Source organism: Mustelus asterias, chromosome 12 (genome assembly GCF_964213995.1).
Source record: "Mustelus asterias chromosome 12, sMusAst1.hap1.1, whole genome shotgun sequence".
NCBI lineage: Eukaryota > Metazoa > Chordata > Chondrichthyes > Carcharhiniformes > Triakidae > Mustelus > Mustelus asterias.
In genome coordinates this window covers 76,518,553-76,530,705 of record NC_135812.1, presented here as the reverse complement: position 1 = coordinate 76,530,705, position 12,153 = coordinate 76,518,553, and the positions used below count along the sequence as shown (strand labels likewise).

Sequence of the window (12,153 nt, the reverse complement as noted above, 5' to 3'; positions counted from 1 at the left end):
TCCTGTGGAGATAACAGAAGCTGACGCAAGCAATGTCCCAGACCAGTTTATGGATTTGCACCTTCCTGGAATGTGCTGCAAAACTTGGTCAGGTTTGCAGGTAACACACACATGCTGAAGCAAGCCAAGTCAGCAAAGCTATAGCTGAAAAGGAAGCCGGACAACTTCCCAGCTAAACTGCAGGATGCTGAATCCTGAAACCAACTATTCAAATGCTAAAGTCAATGTTACCAGAATCATGAATCAACGGTCAATGTTTCACTATCTACTCATGAACAAGTCAAAGTCTGATTTGCACTTTTTTTAATACTTATTTTTGGACTGACTTCTTATTTATAATCTGTGTATGCGTCCAGTGGGATCCCGTAAGGATAGGTGTTGGGGCCCTTACTGTTAGTGGTTTATATTAATGATTTGGACTTTGTTATAACTTTGTTGGATCTCCATTGTCGAGGCAGAGGAGAGCTCCATGAAATACCTCCCCTCAAGCAACACTGTCTTGCAGCATTACTGGAATTTTTATAGATGAAGAATCCAAACGGACTGTTGCTTGGAAAGGAGTGCTTATGAGAGAGTCTAATTGAAATCTTTTGGAAAATGTTTACAAGATTAATTTTAACTGTGCAAATGCAATCTTGTATGCAAGTAATTTTTCCTTTGCTAATAAATGTTTTGATTTATTAAAAATCTCAAAGTGGCATTGAAATCTTTACTTCTGGCTTCAGTGCACATACCACCTTGTAATAAAATGCTAATTGTTGTGAAAGCTTGGACAAGCTTCCCTTTGAGAATTGGGCAGCCTGGCAATACCACTTGCCATATCATAACAGCTACTTGGCCCTTGATTGCACATGCTCTGGGTTTGTTAATTAATCTACTATGCAGTGCCTGTTGCAGATGATTCAAATATTTTACATCTACATCTTTCTCCTCTTCTACCCCTTCCATTACTATGCCAAAGAACTTGACGGTTATCAAGCAAATTATTTTTAAAATAATCGCTGACCATTATATTATCAGTTTCTAGATGGTTTTGCATTATATCTTTGATTAAAGACTCATCTTCCCCACCACCAACAAGCTAATCATCATGCGGTTTTCTCCCCCTCTTTTTAGGCAGGAGACAATTGATAAATGTCTTTATCTCTCGATTTCATTCAATACTGCATGGACATAAATTTGGAATGAGAGATGGGAAGTATTACTTCATACAGAATGAAGGATGCATGAAGAGATCAATTAGACAAACCAAACGCCCTCTCTAAATCTGTATTTTGGCGAAGCTAACTATAGCTTTTTTAAATCCGTCATTGCAATGTTGTACAGAGGTGAATAAGAAATCCATGGTTTTCTTATTCACCTTAGTCAAACAACCATCTTTAGGAAAGGATACTAAACTCAAAAAATGGCAATTGATCCCCTACCTCATGCAAGAGAACATTCACTTTGTTAAATGCCTTCTTTTCTCCCAAATCCAGTTCACTGTCAAAGATTCAGTCATATTGCACTTTCCACATGCAACACATTCTAAGTACTGATGTGAATGCCCCACCTGATTATTTAGAGTGGGGAAGAGAAATAAAGTGATGATAAACACTAGACTAAACAGGGTATCTGTTACTGTTATACCTTGCAACTTTTAATTTGTTTAAAAAAGGGCACAAGACCTGTACACCAAAGAACACAAGCTCAAATCATTCCTGGACACAACTTTTTCCTAAAATTGAGATGAGAATTCAAAAATCTTCTAACATATAATCTCCGTTTTATTATTTAGGTAAAGAGAGCAGATTAACATCCTCTAAGCTGTTGTGTACAATACCTCATAAATGCAAGGAAGATAATGAGAGCAAGGCTCACTCCCCAGCCAGCAACGGCAAAGGCTTGTGGCATCGTCAGTGCACCAGTGCCAACGATCAAATTAAACATATACACAAGACCCACCTACAAATGAAGCAGAAAGAACATCACATATTAGAGAGCCATTATATTCTATTTGCAACTTAATATTTCCTGGTAGCTCAATAGCGAAGCATATTAGATTCAATCACAATTCAATGTCTTTCATTCCATAAACTCTAATGATCCAAGACAAATCTGCAGTATTCCAAGGCAAAGGATCATTTCATTAGCATCAGGAAGCAAATCCATAGCCTCATTAATCCCAGCAAATGTACAGCACAGAAAATTAGCATTTGACCTATCAAGCCCATGTTAGGCACAGGTTATTCAGCCTAATGCCACTTGAAGCTCCTGCAGGCCTGGAGGTTACAGCACATCAAGCATATATCCAAGTTATTTTTTTAAAATGTGATGAGGGTTTCTTCATCTATCACTTTTTCAGACAATGAGTTCTAGACCTCCACTGTCTTCTAGTTCAATGTGCATCTTAAATTCCCCTGCTAATTATTTTATATCCATGGCAAGGTAACTGGAGAAAATGGTAGAGAAGCAGCTGCCAGCAAAGCCACACCTAGCTGTAGAAAGCAGGCTCTCCCAAAACCAAGTTGTTGCTGAAAGGCTGCTGTTTAAAATCACAACTTGAGCAGAGAAGAATTTCTACGATGAACACTGAAGGCAGCTTTCCCAAACCTGCAAAACAACCTGTCGAGATGGTAACTACATGCTGGATTTAGCCCATGGGCTGGTATTATATTGGATGTTGCCTGGGGAACATAGAGTTCAGGAAACATAGGTAGTTGGGAACAAGGAGCAACTTCATGAGATACTGCATGTGTACAGTCATTAGTGCAGTTAGGTGTACTGCTGTAGTGTATTTATTTTTGTTTTCATTTGTGGGACATGGGCATCACTGGCTGGCCAGCATTTATTGCCCATCCCTAGTTGCCCTTAAGGTGGCAGTGAGCTGCTGCCTTGAATCGCTGTGGGTTGACCCACACTGTTAGGGAGGGAATTCCAGGATTTTGACCCAGCAACTGTGAAGGAACAGCGATATATTTCCTAGTCAGGATGGCGAGTGGGTTTGGAGGGGAACTTGCAAGTGATGGTGTTCCCATGTATCTGCTGCCTTGTCCTTCTAGATGGACGTGGCCGTGGGTTTGGAAGATGCTGTCTCTTTGATGAATTGCTGCAGTGCCTCTTGTAGATAGTACACAATGCTGCTACTGAGCATCAGTGGTGGAGGGAGTGGATGTGGTGCCAATCAAGTGGGCTGCTTTGTCCTGGATGGTGTCAAGCTTAGAGAGTGTTGTTGGATCTGCACCCGTCCAGGCAAGTGGGAAGTATTCCATCACACTCGATTTGATCATTTGGATTGTAAATAGATTTATAATCGTGTATTTTCTTTTATTCTTTATTAATTGATCACACTGTTGATCTCTGGTTTGTACATCTTTCTCACATTATACAATACTAAGACCTAGTGTTCCTAGTTACCCTTCTGGGTTTTGGGATCTCTTGCATTTAACAGCAGCGGGGTTCTTCCATCTTTCCAAATGGAGCCTTTCACTCAGATCTTCACAGCCAATGAAGTACTTTCAACATGAAGTGTGAACTGTTTAATGCAAGAATAATCTGACTCATAGAACAGTACAGCACAGAACAGGCCCTTTGGCCCACAATGTTGTGCCGAGCTTTATCTGAAACCAAGATCAAGCTATCCCACTCCCTATCATCCTGGTGTGCTCCATGTGCCTATCCAATAACCGCTTAAATGTTTCTAAAGTGTCTGACTCCACTATCACTGCAGGCAGTCCATTCCACACCCCAACCACTCTGCGTAAAGAACCTACCTCTGATGTCCTTCCTGTATCTCCCACCACGAACCCTATAGTTATGCCCCCTTGTAATAGCTCCATCCACCCAAGGAAATAGTCTTTGAACGTTCACTCTATCTATCCCCTTCATCATTTTATACACCTCTATTAAGTCTCCCCTCAGCCTCCTCCGCTCCAGAGAGAACAGCCCTAGCTCCCTCAACTTTTCCTCATAAGACCTACCCTCCAAACCAGGCAGCATCCTGGTAAATCTCCTCTGCACTCTTTCCAGCGCTTCCATATCCTTCTTATAGTGAGGTGACCAGAACTGCACACAATATTCCAAATGTGGTCTCACCAAGGGCCTGTACAGTTGCAGCATAACCCCACGGCTCTTAAACTCCAACCCCCTGTTAACAAAAGCTAACACACTATAGGCCTTCTTCACAGCTCTATCCACTTGAGTGGCAACCTTTAGAGATCTGTGGATATGGACCCCAAGATCTCTCTGTTCCTCCACAGTCTTCAGAACCCTACCTTTGACCCTGTAATCCACATTTAAATTAGTCCTACCAAAAATGAATCACCTCACATTTATCAGAGTTAAACTCCATTTGCCATTTTTCAGCCCAGCTTTGCATCCTATCTATGTCTCTTTGCAGCCTACAACAGCCCTCCACCTCATCCACTACTCCACCAATCTTGGTGTCATCAGCAAATTTACTGTTCCACCCTTCAGCCCCCTCCTCCAAGTCATTAATAAAAATCACAAAGAGCAGAGGACCAAGCACTGATCGCTGTGGCACTCCGCTAGCAACCTGCCTCCAGTCCGAAAATTTTCCATCCACCACCACCCTCTGTCTTCGATCAGATAGCCACTTACCTATCCAATCGGCCAACTTTCCCTCTATCCCACACCTCCTTACTTTCATCATAAGCCGACCATGGTGGACCTTATCAAACGCCTTACTCAATGAAGGTTTTCCTATTATTCATTCATGGGATGTGAGCACACTGGATAAGCCAACATTTATATTAGTGCCCATCCCTAATTGATCGAGGCGATGTTGCCTTCTTGAATTGCTACAGTCCACGTGAGCTAGGTACATCCACAATTTAGGGTAGGCCTAGTGATATTAGCACTCAACTATTAATCCAGAAACTCATCTAATGTTCTGGGGACCCAAGTTCAAACTCTGCTTTGTCAAAACTAATTTCTGCATTTGCCCCACCCCACCACCAGTAACTTAGCAAAAATACTCACATATGGGGAGTACAACTCCCCCGTTTCCGTAATCCCATCTGGCATTTTTAGCTCCTATAGCAGCAGTTTGCAACAATCTGATGATGAATCTGGATTAAAAGAGAGTATCCTAATTAAAAAACAAAAGATCACAGTAAATTTGCAAACATTTCCAAAAGAAAATGTAATAATTTGTACATCATTAAAAATTACAATGATCTTGATAACTATACTGTTGAATAGAAAACTTGGATCAGTTTTTCCATACATATTTCTTGCGACTCTTGTAAATGTCATAATACAGCAGATTTAAGAAACCAATGGCAAATCATCTCAGAGGTTACAATCCGAAACCATGATCTTATTGAATGGCAAAGCAGGCTTGAAAGGTTAAAGATGGCCTACTCCTGCTCCTAATTCACTTGTTCATATGAATCTCAGCCAATCCAACTGTTGAGTTATGTAGTAGAAATTGAACATTTGACCATAAATAACTTCCAAGATTTGCTCAATTTCTGGAGGCAATACTGTATTGAAGATTTACATAATGAAGATGGTTGTGATTGTAAGAATGGAAAGATGAGCAGGAAGGGGTGGGGGATGCAGTGGTCAATATATAGCTCTGGAGACTCATTGGTGGTGTGAAGCAAGGGACAGCAACCATTGTTCAAGTTGCATTGGTTGTCTTCAGGTCTTTGAATCATGTAGGTTTACACTGGATTATCAGTTGCGTGCTAAGACCATTAGGCCTATCCTAAATTGTGGGTGTACCTACCTCACATGGATTGTACATTTCAAGGAGGCAACTCAGTATCACTTCAATCAATGAGGGATGGGCACTAAAATAAATGTTGGCTTATCCAGTGTGCCCACATCCCACAAATAAATAACAGGAAAACCTTACTGAGTCAGATTATTCTTGCATCAACCAGGTCAGGTGTTGGAAAAGAACGGGATGATAGTTGAAACAGAAACCATTGCATGTAAAACGGATTCAGAGAAGTATTTGAAGCCACGAGCATATGAAACACGAGGAGAGGGAAAGGTGATCAGGTCTGTCCGAATTAAATATAGCCCAATGTTGAACCATCATGTGCTACATTCTGATAGAGGCGAAAGGGAAAAAAATTGACCAATTCAAGAGTGAATCTTTGAATTGAGCAAAGGAACAATGATTTCACAATATAGCACCCCCGGCCTCTGCCACCCCCCCCCCTCTCTCTCCCTCCCTCCCTCCTCGCCTCTCTCTCCCCCTCCCCCCTCACCTCTCTCCCCCTCCCCCTCGCTCTCTCTCTCCCCCCTCATCCCCGGCCTCTCTCTCTCTCTCTCTCTCACACACACTCACACTCCCTCCCTCCTCACCCCCGGCCTCTCTCTCTCTCTCTCTCCCTCCCCCCTCCCCCCCCCCCCTCACCCCCGGCCTCTCTCTCTCCCTCCCCCCCCCCCCCCTCACCCCCGGCCTCTCTCTCTCTCCCCCCCCCTCACCCCCAGCCCCCCCCCCCCCCTCCTCTCTCTCACCCCCCTCACCCCCGGCCTCTCTCTCTCTCTCCCCCCCCTCACCCCCGGCCCCCCTCTCTCTCTCCCCCCTCACCCCCGGCCTCTCTCTCTCTCTCTCTCTCTCTCTCTCCCCCCCCCCCCCCTCACCCCCGGCCTCTCTCTCTCTCTCCCCCCCCTCACCCCCGGCCTCTCTCTCTCTCTCCCCCCCCTCACCCCCGGCCTCTCTCTCTCTCTCTCCCCCCCCCTCACCCCCGGCCTCTCTCTCTCTCTCCCCCCCCTCACCCCCGGCCTCTCTCTCTCTCTCTCCCCCCTCACCCCCGGCCTCTCTCTCTCTCTCCCCCCTCACCCCCGGCCTCTCTCTCTCTCCCCCCCTCACCCCCGGCCTCTCTCTCTCTCTCTCTCCCCCCTCACCCCCGGCCTCTCTCTCTCTCCCCCCCCTCACCCCCTCTCTCCCCCCTCACCCCCGGCCTCTCTCTCTCTCTCTCCCCCCTCACTCCCGGCCTCTCTCTCTCTCTCTCCCCCCTCACCCCCGGCCTCTCTCTCTCTCTCTCTCTCTCTCTCACCCCCGGCCTCTCTCTCTCTCTCCTCCTCACCCCCGGCCTCTCTCTCTCTCCCCCCCCCTCACCCCCGGCCTCTCTCTCTCTCTCCCCCCTCACCCCCCGGCCTCTATCTCTCGCTCTCCCCCCGGCCTCTCTCTCTCTCTCTCCCCCCTCACCCCCCCGGCCTCTCTCTCTCTCTCTTCCGCCCTCACCCCCCGGCCTCTCTCTCTCTCTCTCCCCCCTCACCCCCGGCCTCTCTCTCTCTCTCTCTCTCTCTCTCTCTCTCCCCCCCGGCCTCTCTCTCTCTCTCTCCCCCCTCACCCCCGGCCTCTCTCTCTCTCTCCCCCCTCACCCCCGGCCTCTCTCTCTCTCTCTCCCCCCTCACCCCCGGCCTCTCTCTCTTCTCTCCACCCCCCCCTCACCCCCAGCCTCTCTCTCTTCTCTCTCCCCCCCCCCCCCCCCCCCTCACCCCGGCCTCTCTCTCTTCTCTCCCCCCCCTCACCCCCGGCCTCTCTCTCTTCTCTTCCCCCCCCCTCACGCCCGGCCTCTCTCTCTTCTCTCCCCCCTCACCTCCGGCCTCTCTCTCTTCTCTCTCCCCCCGGCCTCTCTCTCTCTCCCCCCTCACCCACCGGCCTCTCCCCCCGCACCCCCCGGCCTCACTCTCTCTCTCCCCCCTCACCCCCCGGCTTCTCTCTCTCTCTCTCTCTCCCCCCGGCCTCTCTCTCTCTCTCTTCCCCCTCACCCCCCGGCCTCTCTCTCTCTCTCTCTCTCTCCCCCCCCCTCACCCCCCGGCCTCTCTCTCTCTCCCCCCTCACCCCCCGGCCGCTCTCTCTCTCTCCCCCCTCACCCCCTGGCCTCTCTCTCTCTCTCTCCCCCCTCACCCCCCGGCCTCTCTCTCTCTCTCTCTCTCTCCCCCCTCACCCCCCGGCCTCTCTCTCTCTCTCTCTCCCCCCTCACCCCTCGGCCTCTCTCTCTCTCTCCCCCCTCACCCCCCGGCCTCTCTCTCTCTCTCTCTCTCCCCCCTCAACCCCCGGCCTCTCTCTCCCCCCCCTCACCCCCGGCCTCTCTCTCTCTCCCCCCTCACCCCCCGGCCTCTCTCTCTCTCTCTCTTCCCCCCCCCCTCACCCCCCGGCCTCTCTCTCTCTCTCTCTCCCCACGGCCTCTCTCTCTCTCCCCTCACCCCCGGCCTCTCTCTCTCTCTCCCCCTCACCCCCCGGCCCCTCTCTCTCTCACCCCCCTCACCCCCCGGCCCCTCTCTCTCTCTCTCTCCCCCCTCACCCCCCGGCCCCTCTCTCTCTCCCCCTCACCCCCCGGCCCCTCCCTCTCTCTCCCCCCTCACCCCCGGCCCCTCTCTCTCTCTCTCTCTCTCTCTCCCCCCGGCCTCTCTCTCTCTCTCTCCCCCCGGCCTCTCTCTCTCCCCCCGGCCTCTCTCTCTCTCTCTCTCCCCCCCCCGGCCTCTCTCTCTCTCTCCCCCACCCCCCGGCCTCTCTCTCTCTCTCTCCCCCCCCCCGGCCTCTCTCTCTCTCTCTCTCTCCCCCCCCGGCCTCTCTCTCTCTCTCTCTCTCCCCCCTCACCCCTCGGCATCTCTCTCTCTCTCTCCCCCCTCACCCCCCGGCCTCTCTCTCTCTCTCTCCCCCCTCACCCCCCGGCATCTCTCTCTCTCTCCCCCCTCACCCCCCGGCATCTCTCTCTCTCTCCCCCCTCACCCCCCGGTCTCTCTCTCTCTCTCTCTCTCCCCCCCCTCACCCCCCGGTCTCTCTCTCTCTCTCCCCCCTCACCCCCCGGTCTCTCTCTCTCTCTCTCTCTCTCTCCCCCCTCACCCCCCGGTCTCTCTCTCTCTCTCTCCCCCTCACCCCCAGGTCTCTCTCTCTCTCTCTCCCCCCCTCACCCCCCGGTCTCTCTCTCTCTCTCCCCCCTCACCCCCGGTCTCTCTCTCTCCCCCCTCACCCCCCCGGTCTCTCTCTCTCTCTCTCTCTCTCCCCCCTCACCCCCCGGTCTCTCTCTCTCTCTCCCCCCTCACCCCCCGGTCTCTCTCTCTCTCTCTCTCCCCCCTCACCCCCCCGGTCTCTCTCTCTCTCTCTCTCTCTCTCTCTCTCCCCTCACCCCCCGGTCTCTCTCTCTCTCTCTCTCCCCCCCCTCACCCCCCGGTCTCTCTCTCTCTCTCTCTCCCCCCTCACCCCCTCTCTCTCTCTCTCTCTCCCCCCTCACCCCCCGGTCTCTCTCTCTCTCTCTCTCTCTCTCTCCCCCCTCACCCCCCGGTCTCTCTCTCTCTCTCTCTCTCCCCCTCACCCCCGGTCTCTCTCTCTCTCTCTCCCTCACCCCCCGGTCTCTCTCTCTCTCTCTCTCTCCCCTCACCCCCCGGTCTCTCTCTCTCTCTCTCTCCCCCCGGCCTCTCTCTCTCTCTCCCCCCCCCCCCGGCCTCTCTCTCTCTCTCTCTCCCCCCCCCCGGCCTCTCTCTCTCTCTCTCCCCCCCCCGGCCTCTCTCTCTCTCTCTCCCCCCCCCGGCCTCTCTCTCTCTCTCTCTCCCCCCTCACCCCCCGGCATCTCTCTCTCTCTCCCCCCTCACCCCCCGGCCTCTCTCTCTCTCTCTCTCTCCCCCCTCACCCCCCGGCATCTCTCTCTCTCTCCCCCCTCACCCCCCGGCATCTCTCTCTCTCTCCCCCTCACCCCCCGGTCTCTCTCTCTCTCTCTCTCCCCCCCCTCACCCCCCGGTCTCTCTCTCTCTCTCTCCCCCCTAACCCCCCGGTCTCTCTCTCTCTCTCTCTCTCCCCCCTCACCCCCCGGTCTCTGTCTCTCTCTCTCTCTCCCCCCTCACCCCCCGGTCTCTCTCTCTCTCTCTCTCTCTCCCCCCTCACCCCCAGGTCTCTCTCTCTCTCTCTCCCCCCCTCACCCCCCGGTCTCTCTCTCTCCCCCCTCACCCCCCGGTCTCTCTCTCTCCCCCCTCACCCCCCGGTCTCTCTCTCTCTCTCTCTCCCCCCTCACCCCCCGGTCTCTCTCTCTCTCTCCCCCCTCACCCCCCGGTCTCTCTCTCTCTCTCTCTCTCCCCCCTCACCCCCCGGTCTCTCTCTCTCTCTCTCCCCTCACCCCCCCGGTCTCTCTCTCTCTCTCTCTCTCTTCCCCTCACCCCCCGGTCTCTCTCTCTCTCTCTCTCCCCCCCTCACCCCCCGGTCTCTCTCTCTCTCTCTCTCTCTCCCCCCCCTCACCCCCCTCTCTCTCTCCCCCCCCTCACCCCCCTCTCTCTCTCTCTCTCTCCCCCCTCACCCCCCGGTCTCTCTCTCTCTCTCTCTCTCTCTCCCCCTCACCCCCCGGTCTCTCTCTCTCTCTCTCTCTCTCCCCCTCACCCCCCGGTCTCTCTCTCTCTCTCTCTCTCTCTCCCCCCTCACCCCCCGGTCTCTCTCTCTCTCTCTCTCTCTCCCCCCTCACCCCCCGGTCTCTCTCTCTCTCCCCCCTCACCCCCGGTCTCTCTCTCTCTCCCCCTCACCCCCCGGTCTCTCTCTCTCTCTCTCTCTCTCTCTCCCCCCTCACCCCCCGGTCTCTCTCTCTCTCCCCCCTCACCCCCCGGTCTCTCTCTCTCTCTCTCCCCCCTCACCCCCCGGTCTCTCTCTCTCTCTCTCTCTCTCCCCCCTCACCCCCCGGTCTCTCTCTCTCTCTCTCCCCCCTCACCCCCCGGCCTCTCTCTCTCTCTCTCTCCCCCCTCACCCCCCGGCCTCTCTCTCTCTCTCTCTCCCCCCTCACCCCCCGGCCTCTCTCTCTCTCCCCCCCTCACCCCCCCCGGCCTCTCTCTCTCTCCCCCCTCACCCCCCCCGGCCTCTCTCTCTCTCCCCCCTCACCCCCCCCGGCCTCTCTCTCTCTCCCCCCTCACCCCCCCCGGCCTCTCTCTCTCTCTCTCTCTCTCTCTCCCCCCTCACCCCCCGGCCTCTCTCTCTCTCCCCCCTCACCCCCGGCCTCTCTCTCTCTCCCCCCTCACCCCCCGGCCTCTCTCTCTCTCTCTCTCTCCCCCCTCACCCCCCGGCCTCTCTCTCTCTCCCCCCTCACCCCCCGGCCTCTCTCTCTCTCTCTCTCTCTCTCTCCCCCCTCACCCCCCGGCCTCTCTCTCTCTCCCCCCCCTCACCCCCCGGCCTCTCTCTCTCTCTCTCTCCCCCCCTCACCCCCCGGCCTCTCTCTCTCTCTCTCCCCCCCCCCTCACCCCCCGGCCTCTCTCTCTCTCTCTCCCCCCCCTCACCCCCCGGCCTCTCTCTCTCTCCCCCCTCACCCCCCCGGCCTCTCTCTCTCTCCCCCCTCACCCCCCCCGGCCTCTCTCTCTCTCTCTCTCTCCCCCCCTCACCCCCCGGCCTCTCTCTCTCTCCCCCCCCCTCACCCCCCGGCCTCTCTCTCTCTCTCTCTCCCCCCCCCCTCACCCCCCGGCCTCTCTCTCTCTCTCTCTCCCCCCCCCCTCACCCCCCGGCCTCTCTCTCTCTCTCTCTCCCCCCCCCCTCACCCCCCGGCCTCTCTCTCTCTCTCTCCCCCCCCCTCACCCCCCGGCCTCTCTCTCTCTCCCCCCCCCCTCACCCCCCGGCCTCTCTCTCTCTCCCCCCCCCCTCACCCCCCGGCCTCTCTCTCTCTCTCTCTCCCCCCCCCCTCACCCCCCGGCCTCTCTCTCTCTCTCTCCCCCCCCTCTCTCTCTCCTCACCCCCCCCGGCCTCTCTCTCTCTCTCCCCCCCCCCTCACCCCCCCCGGCCTCTCTCTCTCTCCCCCCCTCACCCCCCCCGGCCTCTCTCTCTCTCCCCCCTCACCCCCCCCGGCCTCTCTCTCTCCCCCCTCACCCCCCCCGGCCTCTCTCTCTCTCCCCCCTCACCCCCCCCGGCCTCTCTCTCTCTCCCCCCTCACCCCCCCCGGCCTCTCTCTCTCTCCCCCCTCACCCCCCCGGCCTCTCTCTCTCTCCCCCTCACCCCCCCCGGCCTCTCTCTCTCCCCCCTCACCCCCCCCGGCCTCTCTCTCTCTCCCCCCTCACCCCCCCCGGCCTCTCTCTCTCTCCCCCCTCACCCCCCCCGGCCTCTCTCTCTCTCCCCCCTCACCCCCCCGGCCTCTCTCTCTCTCCCCCCTCACCCCCCCGGCCTCTCTCTCTCTCCCCCCTCACCCCCCCCGGCCTCTCTCTCTCTCCCCCCTCACCCCCCCCGGC

At 55.3% G+C, this 12,153-nt stretch overlaps 1 protein-coding gene across 4 annotated transcripts in view; it reads right to left on the bottom strand.

The window, feature by feature from the left end:
• slc38a12 (solute carrier family 38 member 12) overlaps positions 1-12,153 on the bottom strand; it is a 248,473-nt gene that overhangs the window by 234,909 nt on the left and 1,411 nt on the right. For 2 of the 4 annotated variants that reach the window (XM_078225459.1, XM_078225460.1), the window contains exons 2-3: positions 4,981-5,069; positions 1,823-1,944 (exon numbers count right to left, since the gene is read on the bottom strand). In XM_078225459.1, coding sequence (XP_078081585.1) covers positions 1,823-1,944; positions 4,981-5,025 — 167 coding nt within the window. In that variant the 5' untranslated portion in view covers positions 5,026-5,069. Of the gene's footprint in view, positions 1-1,822; positions 1,945-4,980; positions 5,090-5,863; positions 6,063-12,153 lie in introns of all 4 variants that reach the window. The other 2 variants (XM_078225462.1, XM_078225461.1) reach the window with 2 other exon arrangements.